Source organism: Zootoca vivipara, chromosome 1, assembly GCF_963506605.1.
Source record: "Zootoca vivipara chromosome 1, rZooViv1.1, whole genome shotgun sequence".
NCBI classification, from domain to species: Eukaryota; Metazoa; Chordata; class Lepidosauria; order Squamata; family Lacertidae; genus Zootoca; species Zootoca vivipara.
In genome coordinates, this window is record NC_083276.1 from 42,599,232 (window position 1) to 42,619,274 (window position 20,043).

The 20,043-nt window shown below is 44.2% G+C and overlaps 1 protein-coding gene across 2 annotated transcripts in view; it reads right to left on the reverse strand.

The window, feature by feature from the left end:
* Positions 1 to 1,081: 1,081 nt before the first annotated feature.
* The window catches only part of LTK (leukocyte receptor tyrosine kinase), a 98,840-nt gene continuing 79,878 nt past the window's right edge, over positions 1,082 to 20,043 (reverse strand). For both annotated transcript variants that reach the window (XM_035111725.2, XM_035111716.2), the window contains 9 exons: positions 18,449 to 18,539; positions 16,736 to 16,800; positions 13,177 to 13,306; positions 12,709 to 12,806; positions 10,203 to 10,295; positions 9,435 to 9,536; positions 8,627 to 8,761; positions 7,921 to 8,011; positions 1,082 to 6,069 (listed from right to left, as the gene is read on the reverse strand). In XM_035111725.2, the coding sequence (XP_034967616.2) occupies positions 5,317 to 6,069; positions 7,921 to 8,011; positions 8,627 to 8,761; positions 9,435 to 9,536; positions 10,203 to 10,295; positions 12,709 to 12,806; positions 13,177 to 13,306; positions 16,736 to 16,800; positions 18,449 to 18,539 (1,558 nt within the window). In that variant the 3' untranslated portion in view covers positions 1,082 to 5,316. The remainder of the gene's footprint in view (positions 6,070 to 7,920; positions 8,012 to 8,626; positions 8,762 to 9,434; positions 9,537 to 10,202; positions 10,296 to 12,708; positions 12,807 to 13,176; positions 13,307 to 16,735; positions 16,801 to 18,448; positions 18,540 to 20,043) is intronic.

Below are 20,043 nucleotides of genomic sequence, written 5' to 3' on the forward strand. Positions count from 1 at the left end.
CAGTCCAGAAAAGGCAGGTATACCTTTTATATGCTGCAGGTGCTTCTGCAGGAAAGCTGCTTCTACAAGGAGGCTTAATATTGGAAAATGGGTTGTTTTTTGTTTAAATAACTTAACTGAATTTTCCATGGAAGGATGATAAAGCCAGAAGGTGGTGGTGGCAGGATGTAGGTTGGTATTTTTACGCCAACAATGCCGTGTGGAAGCTGGGAAAAAGCTTGCATGAGGACCACCAGTCCTACAATAAACACTTGCCTGGAAGCATCATTGATGAGAAAATTTCCTCCTCCTAGATTCTGTGAATAGACTAAAGCGATGGGGAATCTTGTTTTTAAATAGTTGACTTGGGCTACATTTCTACTCGTGTTACTACAAACCAGACACAAAAAAAAAAAGCTTGTCTCATCTACAGAGGATGTTGCTTTGAACACTACAGTGCAAAAAATATTCTGAAATCCTAACTGTATAGGTTGATTTTATTACTTCCAAAATGTGCTATAACAAATAAATTTAACTGAAAACAGGTGCCCACTCATTTAATCTTTTCTGTTCTTTCTTAAATGGTGGTAGCTAAGGGCCAAACTTGTCATGATGTTGAAGGGGCGCACACTTAAAAAAAAATTAGAAATAGCTTCTGTGGAGAGAGGTCTGGCCCTTCCTATCAAATAACAACTTCAAAGGAGGGATTTTCCTCAACACAGTAGGGAAGGGAAAGGTTAACTAATCCGTCTCAGGCCAACTGTGATCCCAACAATTGCCAATTCCTCTTCTTGCTTTTTAAGAGCATATGCAAGTTGGTATTTTTTTATGGTACAATAATATACTGTGCCGCACGCCATAGCTGCCAAGTTTTCCCTTTTCTCGCGAGGAAGCCTATTCAGCATAAGGGGAAATCCCTTTAAAAAAGGGATAACTTGGCAGCTATGCCGCACGCTGATTATACTTTTGCTGCCAAACTGCTATTTCGTGGCAAAGGCTGTGCTTTCTGCTTTATATGGTATTCACTTAAGTTCTCATCTGGGCTAAAAAGAGTGCAGGGAATTGTGTTACAGGTAGGTAGCCGTGTTGGTCCGAGTCAAAGCAAAATAAAAAAATTCCTTCAGTAGCACCTTAAAGACCAACTAAGTTTTTATTTTGGTATGAGCTTTCGTGTGCATGCACACTTCTTCAGATACACAGATACACAGGGAATTGTGTGTTAGCTAATAAGGTTTTGAAAAGGAATAACTCTTTTGGGTGATCATCTATCAGTGCTGTGTGAATGCTTAACGGTGGAAGAGCAAAGTAATCCTTTTCTTAAATAATAGGTGTTTGTAACATTGCTATCCAGATGACGCCTGAGACAAAGAACTTTCCTTCATTTGAAGACATTTTTGAGGGGTAAGCTGGAAGGTGCATGTTAAATGCTTATAGGGTATTTCTTGCCTCAGTTAGCTTCAGGCATCCTTAAGAAGCAAATAAAAAATGCCACCCTGTTCCTGTAGAATTGGTACCACTATGTAAATCATTGTGATATGACTGAAAATTATTATAGTGTGGGGATTTTATTTGGGAAGAGGAAGGTGCTTTGAAAGCAGAATTGCTGTTCTTGAGTGTAGAGTCCAATTTGTTTCAAGAACACTCAAAGCCTGTTTGCTAGAGGTGACAAGTAATGCTTCTCTAGGATCATTTTCATCTCTCTTGTTCAGACAAACAAAGCTATTGCTCAGCATAAAACTCAGTGGACAGTGCCACTGATGTCTGCGTTATACAGAGAACCAGTGCTTTTTTGTGCTGGTACGATCATCACTATTTTTGCTGCATGTGACAGCCATTTTGAGCTGGTATACACAGCACTTTCATTAGGACATTAGTACTGGGATCTAATTTTTTAAAAACCATAAAAGCTCTGTATCATCTATTTCTCCCCAATGAGGGGTGCAAACTAGCTATTTAACAGAGATGTTCTATTTTCCTTCTAACCAGTGATTAGTGGACAACAGAAGACCAAACAGCTGTGTTAGGATGTCTTTATTTATGTGTTGCAAATATAGAAGTATACGCTTTTATCTGATTTTAAATTGCATAGAAGCATGTGGTTCACATATTTACAGTGTCCCCCAAAGGGCAAGATGGCAAGCTGTGCTGCTATTCTCGGAGGTAATAGCAGATCAAAAGCAATTTGTGTAAGTATAAAAGCGTGAAGAATGTCAAAGCTCTCTTAGCGCCATCATAGAAAACTATTTGTTTGGATTGTTTGTGGAAAAGGCAAGAGAGGAAATGGGGTCGATCACTGCCCAATTTAAAGGATAGCTGGGTTTTTCAGCCTAGCAAGAGGCAGAGCAGAGTGAGAGAAAATAGCATAATTTTAATTCATTCTGTTGTTGGTATCTTCGTTATAAAGTCCCTACTCTAGCACACGGTGCCAATACAAAGTCTATATACTTGTATCACACAGATATAATATGGAAACCACAAGAGCTATTTCCCCAAAAGAACAGTACTAAAGGAATTCTTGGAAAATAATTGAGTTAAACTAAGGAGAAAAGAACTATAAAACTAGGCTTTGAGAGTGCTCTCTACTTTTGTACCATCAGTTTGTTCTCTTGCTCACTCAATCACACACGCCACTTGCTATCATGTGACTGAATTCTTTTTTTGTTGACGGATGTATTTGGGTCTGTTTCAATTCTAAGAGTCCATGGAAATATGCCCATTCGTGTCGATGAGGATGGTGCAAGATCATGACATCTATGATTAAAATGGCATGCAAATATACATATGCATATCATTTATATTACCTATCAAATTATAAGGAAGTAAATAGCTGAAACGACCTTAGTATAATGCAACGTTTGAGAACCACCCAAAGGAAAACAAGCTGAGCCAAACGTGAAGAAACTGCCTTTTGTAGTTTTAGAAAGCTTCGCACAAAATCGGTACAGCAAAGCTGTTCCCCCGCCCCTTGGTCTGAAAAACTATCACATCATCGTAATAAGAGACTAAAAGTTCTGAAGTTCAGTCCTATTGATTTCAGTGGCCCTTGTTTCCTCTAAGTGTGCTTAAAATGATAAACAAAATGTCCACAGAGTTTGGATTAACAGGGATGCTATTTCTGTGAGGGAAAAGGTCAAAGAGGCACACAGTCAGTTCTGATAAGCAGGATAACAGACAAGGCGATTAGGGGCCCTTTTGTGGACCTAGTTCCCTGGGCTGATTTGCAGAAATGTCATGGCTTTTTGCTGCAGGTTAGGTTAAGGTCAGGAGAAAAGGCATTGTGTAGTAGCAAGGATTTTGTCTTTCTGTGACCTGTGCTTGTGAAGGCATTAATGACGTCCCATCTCCTAGCTTTCCAAACTGTCAGCTGCAGTGTGTAGGTGTGTCACACAAATGCTCCCTGTGCTCCTTCAGGGGCTGGAAAGCAATTGCGTATTTAATCTCCTGTTTGTTAGTAAAACTGAATTACTGTGTCACGATTACAAATTGATGCATGTCTAAAAAGGTGTGTCACCAACATGAAAAGTTTGGAAAGCTCTGCTGTACACAGTTTTCATTTGGTAATTATAGTGTGGAAATGCATCTTTTCTTCATGAATGTGATTTCTTTCAATACAAGTTCATTTTTCAAATGGTCTATTACTATACTAAATGATGTTTGGAACAGGTACCACGAAAGGTTTGAGGAAAGCGATCATTCTATATACCACCTGCTGAAATTAAATAAACAGGTGAATGCTAAGGGTGTTTTTATCTACAGAAAAAGCCTGTACCAAACAACTTCTTATAATTATTTTGCTGGTGTGACATGGAAAACTTTTTCAGCTCTTTACTTTCCCACTTCCCTGCCAGTTGGCCTAGTCGTCTGTCGCAGCAGAAATTGAGCACGTGCACTGAAAACAGGTCTTGTCATGCATTCTGTTGCCAGTTTTGTGTACATGTTTTTGGTGAGCTGACTTCTATGAAAGACCTAAAGCTAGTATAGATTAAGTCAATGAGAGGACATGGGCGACTTCCTATCAGAGTTACTGAATTCAGAGGACATAGTTCCCTAGACATGTTTCAAACATCTCTCTGAGGGATATTTTACATTGGACAAAACACTACCTCCATTTCAAGTGTGTGAGATGCACAAGCATTCACGACACTCTGACGCCAATGAGAGCTCTGAATGACACTTATGTTGGATGCTTTCTTGTGTAAAAGGGGTTATGTGTCCCTGAATTAACTTGTGCAATAGTGGGCCTTTCTAATTCAGCAGCTCTCATTATATCCTGCAGTAGACCAACATGGTTTCCAACTCATCTCTCCTCAGTTTACCTCACCAATGCTGAGTCTGTGTACCTACCTCTAGAAGCTATTTTGTATATGTGACCTGAACAAACACCAGCTTTTTACCTATTAAAGTCAGGATTGCCCTTCAGAATTAAAATACTTCTTGTTGGCCTTACTTCAAGTTAACAGCCTTTGTCACATTTCACCTTAGAAGAACTTTGAATATTATATACATCTATAAAAATTGTATCCTAAATTTCCAGCTTACAAAAAAAGTATTCCTACTGGAGTGTGAATTGCTACCGTTGAGCAGAGTTCTGCGTAAACAAAGTCCATTAAAAGGAAATGTCCAGTTCATTGCAGACAAAGCAGGCTAACTCCTGAGACTCCACAGGTCAGGCATCGATAACCGAATTAGTTAGGTTCTGTGGTGCAAAGCAACTTCTTTCAGTAATGGAAAAAAATATGGTCTCAACCACTTGTTTTTAGTTTTCTCAGTTTTTAATGCTCTTCATGAAGAATGCAATTGTGATCTGTTCCCTTCTTAACTTTGGCTCTGTTTCCTTGCGTAGACTCCTCTCTGTCTTTGTTATTCTTACTACATGTTTTCAGCTACTATGTCCAAGGCAAACCCAGCTGATTTTATTTGCTGCTTGGTTGCGAGTGGTGAGTCAGCTGGAGACATTTTGCAGATCACCACCCTACATAGGTAGCTCACGGTTCTGCCATATGAACCTACCTAGTTCATATGAGGGAAGAGACCATGTTTCAGGGAGGTGATTGGGTGAATGTGAACACCTCTGTGGACCACTGGACCCTGAACCATTCATTGCAACAGTAACTTCATTGCATCCTGCAGCCACCACCATTGACACCAGTAGGTTGGCGCCAACCAGCCTCAAGTACTCATTGGGCATGTGTTGGAGGCCAGAGCAAGACAACATTAATTCATCTGTTCTTAGAACAGGGAGAGAGGAAGATTGGGTGTGGGGGAAGGACATTTTTTATTGTTCTTGCAGCCACGCTCCCAGGGTGGAAGCCCAACGCTTTGAAAAAATGTTCCATGTTATACAGGCGTAACACTCAGGTCATCAGATAAGGAGAGACCAGAGTCTCTCTCTCTTGAGGTTTTTTCTGGCTTAAAGGAAAGCTTGCTGTCTCTGTGCAGGCTGGCACTCCTCAAAACTGTGGTTGGCTCCACTGCCAGAGGCAAAGGCCTGCCTGTTTCGCAGCAGAGATCATCGTAAGCGTAGTTCACATTGCCACATGGGAAATTCTGCAGCTTCACCAGTTCAATCCCTCCAATATCGATGTGAGGAGAGTGGTTCTGGCTCGGACATGAAGGTGATGCTCGAGAACTAGGGGGGGAACTGCAGTTCCCATCAAACCCCGAATCTTCCCGCTCTTGCGTTGTGTTGAGTTTCGAGCTGGGTTGGCAAACACCCTCCAGGACCCAGGAACCATAAGTTGGGTTCCAAAGATTTTTGGTTTTATTCTTCAGCTTGTACGCTGGCTGGCTGGCAGACTCCAGTTTCTGGATCTGGGTCCCATTGCTGGAATCACTGGCGGAAGCTGTGCTAGCTCCTCTGGTTATCCAGTTACCAAGGTTCTCCACCAGCAGCTCCTGTGGACACTGCCCATATTTGTTCCCTGAATCATGGTCTTCCAGTGTTATGAAGTTCATCTGCGGGGTAAGGGGAGGATTCCCCAGCAAAGGAACCTTCCCTGTGGAACTGTTTGGAGGCAACATAGTGCTTCCTTCATCCTCTGGTATTGGACTGCATTCAATGGGCAGCTCTGTATTGATCACATCAGGATCCTGAAAGACAAGCAAGGATATTGGACTTCCCAAATACTATCACTTTGATGGATACGGACGCTAACATGCTTACAAGACCAAGCTACACATTACCAACAGATATAGAGGGTGGGATTTGTATCCTGTGAGTGCTTCTGCAATGAAACTTCCACACTCTCCTCCCGCTGTGCATGCCCAACTCCCTCCCCAAATATGCCCCAGAAGGTTGGGGAAACTCCTAGAACAGATTTGGGGAGCACATGGAGGAAAGAGGGAGAACGTATTGTTACACAAGCAGAAATCCTTGCACTGGGTTTGCTTTGTTTTGTTTTTGCAGTGAGATGATCACATAGCACACAGTTGGATAGAACCATCAGGCACTCGGAACATAAACCCTGTGTCAACCTAGTACACTGACTAGCAGGAGCTGTCCAGGATGCCTCCCAGTCCTACTTAGAGATGTGGGGATTGAACCTTCTGGGACGACCTGCTTGCAAGGCAGATGCTCTGCCCATGAAGCTGTATATTAAAACTGGAAAAGCCATTGATTGTGACTAGAGAAATGGTAGTGTGGGTGGTTGACCCCTTTGTTGCCTGCTGCTTCCTCAGTGGTGGAGAGAAATGATCCTTCCCTTTTGGCTGCAGCCACTTGTGGCACTGAATGCTGCTCTGAAAGGCCCCTGAATGTTCAGTAGCACAAGGGGCTGCAGTAGGAAGGGGCCTATTATTACTCACTGGTGGAGCTCAGTGGGCCTGAGGGAACAACAGACTGATCCAGTAATATAATAATAATAATAATAATAATAATAATAATAATAATAATAATTTATTTATACCCCGCCCATCTGGCCAGGCTCCCCCAGCCACTCTGGGCGGCTTCCAACAAAATATTAAAATACAGAAATCCATCAAACATTAAAAGTTTCCCTAAACAGGGCTGCCTTGAGATGCCTTCTAAAGGTCTGGTAATTGTTGTTCTCTTTGACCTCTGGTGGGAGGGCATTCCACAGGGTGGGTGCCACTACCGAGAAGGCCCTCTGCCTGGTTATCTGTAACTTGGCTTCTCGTAGCGAGGGAACCGCCAGAAGGCCCTCGGTGCTGGACCTCAGTGTCCGGGCAGAACGATGGGGGAGGAGATGCTCCTTCAGGTATACTGGACCGAGGCCATTTAGGGCTTTAAAGGTCAGCACCAACACTTTGAATTGTGCTCGGAAACATACTGGGAGCCAATGCAGGTCTTTCAGGACTGGTGTTATGTGGTCTCGGCGGCCGCTCCCAGTCAACAGTCTAGCTGCCGCATTCTGGATTAATTGCAGTTTCTGGGTCACCTTCAAAGGTAGCCCCACATAGAGCGCATTGCAGTAATTCAAGCGGGAGATGACTAGAGCATGCACCACTCTGGTGAGACAGTCTGCGGGCAGGTAGGGTCTCAGCCTGCGTACCAGATGGAGCTGATAGACAGCTGCCCTGGACACAGAATTGACCTGCGCCTCCATGGACAGCTGTGAGTCCAAAATGACTCCCAGGCTGCGCACCTGGTCCTTCAGGGGCACAGTTACCCCATTCAGGACCAGGGAATCCTCCACACCTGACCGCCTCCTGTCCCCCACAAACAGTACTTCTGTCTTGTCGGGATTCAATCTCAATCTGTTAGCCGCCATCCATCCTCCAACCTCCTCCAGGCACTCACATAGGACCTTCACCGCCTTCACTGGTTCTGATTTGAAAGAGCGGTAGAGCTGGGTATCATCCAGTATAAGGCGTTTCCATCTGTTCGGGGGATGGGTGGGCAGGCAGGGGAAACCTGAAAGTTTATAGAAAGTACTCTGGATACCCACCACCACCATGGAATTTCACGAGAATATTCCTGACCTGTGTGCAGTACTTGATCCTTTCCAGAATGGTGGAGAAGTTGGGTCGGTACTCAGGACTATGCTGCCAACACTGCGTCATGATCCGGTAACTTAGAGAAGAATGGCAAAACAAAACCAACATCAGGAAGATGAAGAGGGTAAAAATTACCTAGTCGTTTATTCCCTTTTGCACTTCAAAACCATGACTTGACTTTTGTGGGCCCTTCAGGATTAATGATTCAGGCCACAAGCAGTCCTGTGTCTTCGAGGTGACCCAACTGCAAAAAGCCAGAAATGGGGGAGCGGTGGGCAGTGGGCTCTCTCCTACAATGGGCAAGTTCCCAGCTGGTGGAAGAACATCCGACAACAAGACCATATAATATAATAGACCATTAAAAAAAACTTACTAAAAAAATTAAGAGATGCAAGCAACTTTCACAGCAAATACAGCAAGGAATATTTTTGTTTTCTCTTCCTGGTACCCTCTGAAGAAGTCAGAGAGAGGCAGGTGGTGGCAGAAGGAGAAAGAGATTGGGGAGATAACCTTTAGGTTGTGGATTGGGCAGACAGGCTGCTGATCCAACCTGCCCTTTCAAAGGCATCCCTTGGGCTTTAAAAATCAGGTCTGCAAGTGATGGGTATTTTTGCTCCAGGGAAAAGGCTCCCCAGTCCTGGAGCAGACCGTTCTCACTGGCCTTATTTTGTAAAAATAAAGGCATACTCACACCGGCCCTGGGCAGCTCTTAGGTGGATCCATTCTCCCCCCACTGGTGACAAACTCCAGCACTTCCTGGTTGGTTTTGCAAGGGTAAGGCATATAGCCCAGCGAGAAGATCTCCCAAAGCAGAACTCCAAAGGACCTAGCAGAGAACCAGTGAATGCAATCCATTACCCTCCGGCTGGCACCTTAATAGTTGCAAAGCACATGGCACGATGCTGCCCTTTCCTTTGCTTCTGTGGCCTCTGCCTTGGCAGGTCAGATCATGGCCTTCCTCTCAAAGGAGACTGGAGAATCAGAAATGTTTTGGCAGTAGCTTCTTAGGGTGGGATGCTGTCTGCCTGGTGGTCCCACACTAACAACCCTCCCTGCTTCTCAGTCCTCAGATCAATCACTGCAAGCCTATTGCTGCTGATACGCTCATCCGCACTTCTCCCAAGCCGGAGTTTATGCAAAGGCTACTAGTTAAATACTGTTTCCGCAGCAACAGCCCAGCACTTCCAAATAACGCTGGCCTCGTTGTGAATTCATAGGATCAATTTCAACAGGCATAGCAAGCATCTTCTCTAAAGACCATTGGTCTACCTAACTCAACAGAGGCCTCATTCACACATCACTTTAAACCTCATTCAAACTTCAGTGTGGATTAAAGATGAACAAACAGCATGCTAGTATGCAAGGTGAAATCTCAGTGCTTTTACTCTTCCCCTGTTCCTGCTATTGTCAGAAGCTAAGCCTAGGCTTAGCCTGATGTCTGAGCCCGGGCTTGTGGTTTGTTTCCCCAAAACAAGTGGCAATGCTAAGGCATTTCTTACCAGGTGTCAGTCTTGGAGGTGAATATTCCTTCCAGGAAAGCCTCTGGAGGCATCCACTTGACTGGGAGCATGGCTCTCCCTCCTTTGCGGTAGTAGCTTGCCCTGGCAGGCCAAAGAAAAAGATGGGGAAGGGGAAATTAAAGCCCACAGAAGTAGCTAAGAAATGTAAAGACCTGGGTCTTCCCCACATTCCAGCATATACACCAGAAATGCAGTTTAACACAAACAAATTTGAGTTTCTTTGGAAAGGCGGGAACATACACATTTCTTCTAACTGCATAGATGTAGGAACACAGGGCGATCGCTGTTTGATACTGAGTCAGACCCATTGGTCACCCTCTCTCAGTATTGCCTGCACTGACTGGCAGTGGGATTTCAGGCAGGGAGTGTTTCACAGCCCTACCTGGGGACACCAGGGATTGAACCTCAGGACTATATGCAAGGCCGATGCTCTACCCCCTGAGCTACAGCCTTTCCTGCTTCCCCGCCCCCTTCTGTCACTTGGATGTATTGCTGCTCTTCCTCCCACAATGAAGTGCCTCTGAGATCAAGCTACAGGAGGAGGGTCGCTTCAAGCACTGCTATGACAGTTGTGGGTGAGGCAGTTAAGAACACAAGAACAGCTCTACTGGATCTGGCTAATGGCTCTCCTGCAGTTTCCAGCAGGTGGTATTCAGAAAGATACGGACCATGCTTGATGTCAGACATGCATACATGGCATTGATGGGATGTGATAGGTTTGGCTGCCCAATTGCTTTTATAGCTTACCTGTAGATATCCCGGGCCATTCCGAAGTCGCCAATTTTAGCTACTCGCCCTGGCCCAGTGCAGGTCAGAAGGCAGTTTCTTGCAGCAATATCCCTGTGAAAGGACACACAAGCATGAGGGATTTTGAAGTTCAAGTGCCACCGTAAATACACACTTAAGGAAGCCATTACATAAAGCACTCACTTCTGCAAGGACAGGCCCTCCTGTGCTGCTGGCAAGTTGTTTACATTTTCTTATTCAAATGCCATTTACCATGAATGACTACTACTTGAATGAAAGGGGGTGAGTCCTCTTCCCATTTGAAATGAATTCCCACCTAAAAGCTTTTAGAAAGCTGCAGGAGGACCATGACTGGTGGGACTTCTGGTGCCTGATCAAAAAGGGTCACTTATCTCACCAAGCACCTTTTCGCACTTGAAGCAAAAATGGAACAAGAAACTGACCAACTCTGTTGTTTTTTAAAATGGCAGACTCAGAGATGGAGCTTGTAAGCAGGGAAACCTCTGAGATCTGCCATTTGAAGTGGCTGTTTTGCCACTTCACCCTAAGGCTAGTTCTGGCTTATGACAGATTTGTTAGGTGAGGAGGGTTTCCTGGACTAAATCTGGATACTGCTTCCCCACCCACAGTGAAATCAGCATAGGTCCCTTCACACACTACAGTCTAGTAAGGGCATCTCTTTTATCACACTCATGTCTATCCTTTTTTTAATAGCTACTGAAGTTGGCAACTCTAAATACAGGAGTGCTACTTATACTGTTTTAATACAGCAATAGCCTACTTCATTCATGGGCAAAGCTTGTTATAGATACACCTAGATATTCACGTCCACAAACTCTAAATGCTGTAATTTCAAGGATAAAAGGAAACCAGGAACATATGTTGCAACACTGCCATCTAGTGGGCAAAGACAAGATACACCGCTAGTACAGGAAGGCGGCTTCTCAAGACGAATGTTTAATACCAATGTATGCAGACAGCTTATACAGTACTGAGTCAGACCACTGTTATTCCTAGCCCAGAACTGTTTACTCTGACTGTCTGCGGCTCTTCCATTTCACTGGCTGGGATCTTTTTTACCACCTACTACCTGAACCTTTTAAATGGAGATGCCAAGGATTGAACCTGTGACTTCCAGCATGCATAAAAGTATACTTTATCACTGAGATGTGGTTCATCTTTTAAAAGTTTTCAGAAGTACTGTATAAAGGAAACTTTATACATTTATCTTCTGCTGCTCCAGAGAAGCGGACACGGAGCAAACTACAAGAAAGAAGATTCCACCTAAATATTAGGAAGAACTTCCTGACAGTAAGAGCTGTTCGGCAGTGGAATTTGCTACCAAGGAGTGTGGTGGAGTCTCCTCCTTTGGAGGTCTTTAAGCAGAGGCTTGACAGGCATATGTCAAGAATGCTTTGATGGTGTTTCCTGCTTGGCAGGGGGTTGGACTGGATGGCCCTTGTGGTCTCTTCCAACTCTGATTCTATGATTCTATCTGTTTCCCACTGAACTTCAGTAGAAATCTCACTTGCCTCTTATACGTTTTGTCTTTGAAAATAAAAGGTGGTTCCATTGTTTAACAACATGCAAATTCACACAATTTCCTTTGTTTTCACAAGGAAATGAGACATACCCATGGCTAACACCTGATTCTTCAGTGGAATGAACAGGACTATCTCACCACATAACCAGCAGACATAGCTCATCAGCATGGAATGATCTAGATTGCTAACAATGCACTTAGGGGGAATTAACCATTTGATAAATATGCTGATAATGAGATGGATGGAACTAGGCAAAATGAGGCTTGCCTGGTGTCAGCCTCTGTGACCATCTCTGCCTCTGTCTAAATGGTTTTCAGGAATTCATTCCTTTTTCTACTTGGTATGGAATGAGTTTCAACCTGTTTTAAGGTATTATCTCAAAGACCACACTATGTCATTGTGTCAAAATCAACGTCAAATATGAAAAACAAAGTTTCTGTTTCAGTGAGTGGGTTTCATAGCCCAGCGGGGATTTGAACGCCTAGCGGGTGGTGCTGTGGGTTAAACCACAGCGCCTAGGGCTTGCCAATCAGAAGGTCGGTGGTTCAAATCCCCGCGATGGAGTGAGCTCCCATTGCTCGGTCCCAGCTCCTGCCAACCTAGCAGTTCGAAAGCACCTCAAAGTGCAAGTAGATAAATAGGTACTGATACAGTGGGAAGGTAAACGGCGTTTCCGTGTGCTGCTCTGGTTCACCAGAAGTGACTTAGTCATGCTGGCCACATGACCCCGAAGCTGTATGCTGGCTCCCTCAGCCAATAACGCGAGATGAGTGCCACAACCCCAAAGTCATCCACAACTGGACCTAATGGTCAGGGGTCCCTTTAGCTTTGCTCCCTAGTCTGACAATCTTAACCACTACACCACACTGGCTTCCCTCTGTATAACACATCTATGACTCTTTGGAAAACAAGCCAAGAAATACAGCACATGGGCAATCATTACACAGGTAAGCTTCTCTTACCTATGGATGAAGTGGTTCTCCTCGAGATACTTGCAACCACAAGCAATGTCCCTGGCTATATTCAGCAGGTCCTGCATTGCCAAAGTGGATGGCTGATTCTGCCCATGAGAGAGAGGGAAAACAAAGATTAAATATGGATAAGATATAGAGTGTGAGACATGGGAGCCTGGAAGGTACCAGTTTGAGAGGACTTAAGAGTGTAGTTTTTTTACACTGAACGTTTCTGCTTTATGTCAGTTACACAACAAGGCTTTGGTCCACTCACATGATTAGCAGTGAAGCTTATCTTCCTACCCGCCCCAATAAATCTCTACTTCCTAACAGAATGAACTCCAGGAAGTCTGTAGTGAACAACTGTTTCATTCATGCTCCTTTGTGACCTGGAAATAGTCACTGGGTGGCTGGAGCTGGGCATCACCAGCAAGATCTCCAGAGCAGGGCAAGGGGAGAAGCGAGGGGTTGACTCACCACCCGAGGCCGGTTCTGCCGAAGGAAGCTCTTCATATCTCCACCAGTCATAAGCTCCAACAGGATGAAGCGAGGCAAGGTCTGCAGGCTCACTCCAATACACTGCACAATATTCTGGTGATTGAACTTGCTGAACCATCAGCCACCATGGAAGCATGGAAGAGAGGAAGGGGGGGGGGGGGAATGATTTCAGTGTTAGGCAGTCGCTAAGCTCCTTCACTTAATACCTTCCTAAACTCTTCCAACAGAAATATTGAAATGCACAAATTTCTTAAAGATTAAAAGCTTTCCTAAACAAGGCTGCCTGCAGATGTCCTCTAAAAGTCTGGTGGTTATTTTTCTTTTTGACATCTGGTGGGAGGGCGTTCCACAGGGCGGGTGCCACTACCGAGAAGGCCCTCTGCCTGGTTATCTGTAACTTGGCTTCTCGTAGCGAGGGAACCGCCAGAAGGCCCTCGGTGCTGGACCTCAGTGTCCGGGCAGAACGATGGGAGAGGAGACGCTCCTTCAGGTATACTGGACCGAGGCCGTTTAGGGCTTTAAAGGTCAGCACCAACACTTTGAATTGTGCTCGGAAACGTGTCTTGGAAGCCTCTGCTACATGTTCTTCCATAATTTGAGCACTGGGCTTCTTTCTATACATCAGCTCCTGTCAGAAATCAGTGATGTTTGCAGGGAGAGGATGAGGTAAGAAAGAAACACACCAGAGGGCAGTGAGAGATGTTTAGGGAAGTTTTTAATGACTAAAGTTTTAAAGTATTTTTAATCTTTTGTTGGAAGCTGCCCAGAGTGGCTGGGGAAACCCAGCCAGATGGGCAGGGTATAAAATAATAATAATAATAATAATAATAATAATAATAATAATAATAATAATAATAAAAGAGAGGAGGTACCCAAGGGAGGGAGATGGCAAGGTCTTGAACCAGGGAATGTATTGCCACAATCCTGTTTTGGACTTGACTTGTGGTATCTCTGCCAAAAAGGTTAGCACTACCTCTGTCTTAGAGGAATGCATGATGTTATTCAAGCAATAAAATAAAATTTCTTTCAATACCATCTGTGTTTTTCTGGCACCCACAAGACAAGCACTCACAGCAAAACTTCCTTAAGAGGTAAGGCAGGGTGAGATGTGAACTTATGGTTTCCCCATGAGTGGGAGCAGCTAACAAATCAAACAAATGTGAAATTATCTCCAGGCAGATTTTTAAAAAACCGCACAAACAAAATGCATGAGCACTCCTTTGCCCAGCCCTGTCACTCAATGTGTCAGTTTGTGAGAGAGGCAGACAGTTGGCATCTGTTTGATCCTTGTGGCTTGTTGGGGCTGGAGGGTGCGGTGGGCGGGTCAGAGGCACCCTCCCTCAACAGCCTCCAGGGGAGTTTTTATTCCAAACACAGCAATTAAGGTTGATCCGCCTAGCCATAAATAACACAATCCCTCACACTCACTTGGCACTCGGGATGTGTAAAAACCTGCAAGGCTGTTGACTAAGGTGTGTCTTGCTCTTGTAAGTCAAGTGGAACAAAACAAGCTGTAGTCAAGGGGAACAAACTTCGGGAATATCTGCCAGGAAGAATCACCTCAGGCCCATCTTTGGGCTCACTTAAAACACAAACACCTCATGCCATGGGAAAGAAAAGTTCCTACTTAATCCATGTTGTCAGAGGGTCGTCGTGGCTACTCTAGAGTAACTCCGCTTGAGTCCAGTTTGTCTTTAAAGACTTTTATTGTGCAAAGTATTTACAGTGCAGAGACAGCTTAAAACATGACCTCTCAGTCTGAACCAGAATCCGGCAATGGCGTACGTCTGTTTCTACGCCAGCAAAGTAGTCGGGGCACCCCAAAACACCTCCCCCTTGACCTGTGTTGCGGTGCTCTCCTTAACTCTTGCACCGGAAGGGGCGATGCCTCTCAGCCTCCTCCCTTTCAAGGCGGTGGAAGGGCTCTTCAGCATCCTTGAGCCCTTGCCTACATCTCTCCTCCCCTGAGCTTTCCCATCGTTCCGCACGCTGGCTTCTCTCTCCCTCCGAGTCTTTCCCCTCCCCCCTGGCTGCTTCAGACCCACTGCTGCTCCCTGTGCTTGGCGAGGTGGATGTTAGGATGATGGGGGCTGGTGCCCTGTAGGGAGTCATCCTTACACATGTCATACATAATTCTCTAAAGTGAGCCCTGTACTGGATTAATCCGTTCCAGACGGGTCCACGGAGTACTCAACCTGAAGCGTACTTAACCCAAAGCATGGGTGTAATTGGTTCTGGAAGTCTGTTCATAAACTGATGCATTCATAAACTGAAGCGAACTTTCCCATTGAAAGTAATGGAAAGTGAATCAATCCATTCCAGATGGGTCCGCGGCGTTCGTAAACCGAAAATTCGTAAACCGAGGTGTTCATAAACCGAGGTTCCACTGTACAAATATTATTTGTATGCTGCTAGGTTCTTTGAGCACATGCAGTCTATCAGGTTGGGGGTTTTTTTTACATCCATTAGAAGCTCAGAGATAGGCATGCCACTAGGGCGGGACGTTAGATGCACTTATGAATCTCAAAAAGGGTATCAAAGAACATTCATTATACTGAAAGTTATTTTAGAAATTCCGTATGGAATAATTAAGCTTGTTTTTAAGACATGGGGTTTTTGAGGGATAGGCTGGATATCTACTCGTGCAGAATATACAATGCTGCCATAAAGAGAGTCAGGCTATTTGTCAGTCAAGCATAGTATACTCAACTCTTGAGGGGGGGAGCAATTATCCAGGGCCTCTGGCAGAGACAAGATTTTCCTGCCATCTTACAATGGGACTGAGCCTGAGATCTTCTTTAGGCAAACCATCATGCATTCCATCACTCTGCTGCGGCCACTGAGCTGTGAGGACGGCATACCAGGAAGACTGGCCCACCTGCATCTTCCTATTGCTCCATATGTGGAAGACTGATGCTGCAGAGCACATTCAGCCACCGAATGTTGTTCATGAATTGGAGGCGTGTGAAACTGAACAGCAATGGTTTCTGCACAACACTTTCTCAGCAGGAGCCGCCTGAGCAGTGTGAGCTTAGAAATTCAACAGGACCCTTCTTCAAGGTCCACAATCATTTGCAACGTGCATTATTCCCGGTTCCGGGGGTGGGGGTGGGGGGAGGGAACAGAGAACTGGGAGACTCAATTTCAGCAACCCTTCTAAAATATTTATCCTGGTTCACTATCTATGTATCTTGGCCCTGAATTGATTTTATCTAAGTGCTGTTGTTTTAAACTGTTTTTATATTTATTTGTTTGTTTAACATATATATGCAATTGTTTTGTGTTAGCGTTTCTATAGATGCAATTGTTTTAACTGTTTTTATATGTGGCATTATACTGCAAATCGCCTCATGGGCACAAATGCCTCATAAATATAAGAAATAATAATAATAAAACGTTCAGCACAATATGTGCCTTTTTTAAAAAAGGTTTCTGCTGCTGAAAACAAAGCAAGCCCATAGTAGAGTCTCCTGAGACGTATTTTATTTTCTAGCTATGTTTTTTGTTAACTTCAAGGCAGATTTTTTTTTTAACACACCTGATTATCAGTGCTTCCATTAGGAAATCCATCTCGTCCTGTTCAGAACAGATTTCTGGCAATGTCTATTGAGAAGGAGAAGAAAAAGCTGAACCCATTACAAAGAAAATAAATTACTGGCAGGAGATAACAAGGAGCTGGAAGAGCTGAAGTCTTAAATCAGAGCATTTCTTTTCTTCATTTTGTCCTGCGTTTTAGCCTGCAAACACCCCCAAGGAACCTAACACAATTAAAATACAATAAAAAACATCTAACAACTCTGAAAACAAATCTTTTTTTTTTAAAAAAACCCACATTCTTATAACTTAGATGCCCTTTGCACGCACCTGATACTTAAGCCTCATTATTTATAACAAAGTATATTCCGATTCGCAATGGTGTGAATTTTAGGGAACTATTCTGTGGAGTTTCTGAACAGGAATAATGGTGAGGGAAGGAGGGGGGGATGAGGGTGGAATATTTATATTCAAGTGGGATTTTGGAGAATTTTTATGCTCGCCCACACAAAGGCTGGCTACAATCTTTTCTCTATATTATAAAAAATGGACGAAAGAAAATATTGCTCCATTTCTTCTGTTAGTTCTTCTGTATTTCAGGGGTGGGCTCACTTTCTTTGTGAGGACTACTCATAAAACCCAGATGAATCTAGACAACTCCCCTGCCAGTTTCCTACTGCAAGGAAATGGAGGGACTGGTGGCAGGAGAGAGCCCAACCCAGCCCCCTTCCTTCTGCCCCCCCCGGTCACTCTGCCAGCCCTTCCTCCCCTCTACCCTCCACCAAGTCCCATGGAGAAAAAACCCCTGCACAGCAGTATGTTATTTCCTGCTGGAAAGCGTGCCACTTGTAGTCAAGTTTCACAATCCTCGGTAGCAAAGGTGGTTCTTTGTATCATTTGCTGCCAGAATAAAGGCTTGCTGGGCCTCTTTGGAGCCCTCCTCAGCCTGATAACCCTTCCTTCTTCTCCAAGGCATGTTTTTACGTCAGGGAAGTAGGAGTACTGGCAAAGAAGAAGAAGAGGAGTTTGGATTTGATATCCCGCTTTATCACTACCCAAAGGAGTCTCAAAGCGGCTAACATTCTCCTTTCCCTTCCTCCCCCACAACAAACACTCTGTGAGGTGTGTGGGGCTGGGAGACTCCAAAGAAGTGTGACTAGCCCAAGGTCGCCCAGCAGCTGCATGTGGAAGAGCGGAGACACAAACCGGTTCCACAGATTACGAGTCCACCGCTCTTAACCACTACACCACACTGGCCTAATTTGCAATGCCTAATTTGAGGTGGACTTAATTGAGAAGGCTGTTCCTCTCCCGAATTGATTCCACAAGCAGATGCAATCACATTTTTGAAGACCCATGCTTCAAACAATAAACCATCAATCAATTATTATCTTAATTAGAGGCCCTTGTCCTAGTGCTCCCTCCACAACTTTTGGACATTAGCTGACTCACTTCTACAGGGATAGAATTTATGTGGTGGCATCAACATAAATTTGCTTTTTAATTCTTTCTACAGTTGCTTTTTTTATTCTTTCTACAGTTATTTTGCTGCACTAAGCCTGGGTTTCTTTTTTCCAATGACTTGTTTTATATTGTTTTGAATTGATCTGTAAGTCATATTGACTACCACTGTGGCAGAAAAGTGGGATAAGCATCTCATGAAGGAATAAAATAGCAAACAAAAATCTTATTTCTGCTCATTAATGTGCACACTGACCTTGATAGCCACTTGTAGTGGGCTGGGATCCCCGGTGATTCCAACCACTGTCCCTTTGTAAACTTCACCAAATGCACCGTGTCCAAGTGCCCTGAAAGTGGGGGGGGGGACGACACATACATTACCTCGTGCACAACCTATGGGTGTGTTAAGCAAACACTGCTGTATACCCAAAAGAAGGAAGATCCTGTGCTGTCTACTGCAGGGTAACTTTCCTTGTGAGGAGAGAGTGCTCAAATCTTACTGTGTTTTGGGATGTTTGTTTACAAATATACAACTTAAGCACTGAGTATCAGTGAAGTATCCAAGAAGCCCCAGTGTGTGTGTGTATTTGTTTGACCAATTCCTCAAGGCAGTGGGGACCAGGTATTAAATGCTATTAGGCAAGCATCCCAGAAACCACATTACAGTGGTGCCTCGCAAGACGAAATTAATTCGTTCCGCGAGTCGTTTTGTATTGCGAAAATTTCGTCTTGCGGTTTTCCAATTTTAACAAAGCAAAGCAAAGCCAAAAAAAATGCAAAAAAATTTGTCTTGCGAAGCACAGCCATAGAAAAATTAGTCTTGCCAGTCAACAAAAAGATCGCGAAACGCTTTCGTCTTGTGAGTTTTTCGTTGTGCGAGGCATTCGTCTTGCGAGGTACCACTGTACATGAGAATTTTTAAAAGTCTCTGAAGAACATACTTCAAGCCATTATCTTACAAAGCCAGTCTTTTAAAATATCAAGATGGGGCACATTTGTAGGAAATAACTGGGAAGCCATAATCAAAATTTTGTTACTTTCCATTGGAATCCTGTGGCTCTGCAATTCAAAAAAGAGCAAGATTGCTGCTGAGAAATAAAAAGGGTGCTGTTGTTGTTGTTGCTAAACAACAACAATCCTACATTAATAGACTACTTAAATCCCATTGAGGTTTCTGGTCAGAAATGAGACGATATTTGGGCAAAACAGCAGTTGGTAGAGCATGAAACTCTTAATCTAAGGGTCTTGGGTTTGAACCCCTTGGTAGGCAAAGGTTTCCTGCATTACAGGGAGTTGGACTAAATGGTCCTCCTAACTCTACCACTCCATGATTCCAAATTCCAGTTCCTGCCTGTGTTCCCATTTCTTTGCCTCTGTTCATGCATCTGAAGAACTCATGCCTCCTCCACCCCCAATCTGCCCATGTGCTGAGATCAGCAGCTGAGCTACCTCATCAAAAGTGAGGCAAATGGTAAATGGAGAGAGGACCGTTGCACACCAGCCTGCTCTGGTGCCAAGATCATAATCTCAACCAAAAGCCCTGCCATCAAATATGAGGCAGGTGGCAACTGAAGAGAGAGAGCCTTCTTGGTGGTGGCATCCTGTTTATGAAATTCACTCCTTAGACTAGAGAGGATTGTCTGGAGTCTACTTCGCTGTCCTTGCAGTGTCATGCAAAGACTGTTTCATTCCTTTGAACATTTCCTGTTTCAGCCTGACACCCGGGGAGTTGGGGAAGGATATCCCAATCTAAAGTATGCAAAGAAACCTTAAGCAATGTGTGCAACACATTCTGCACTAACTTAGTGGATACAAATAGTCTTCATTTCAGGTATACCGTAACTGAGTGCT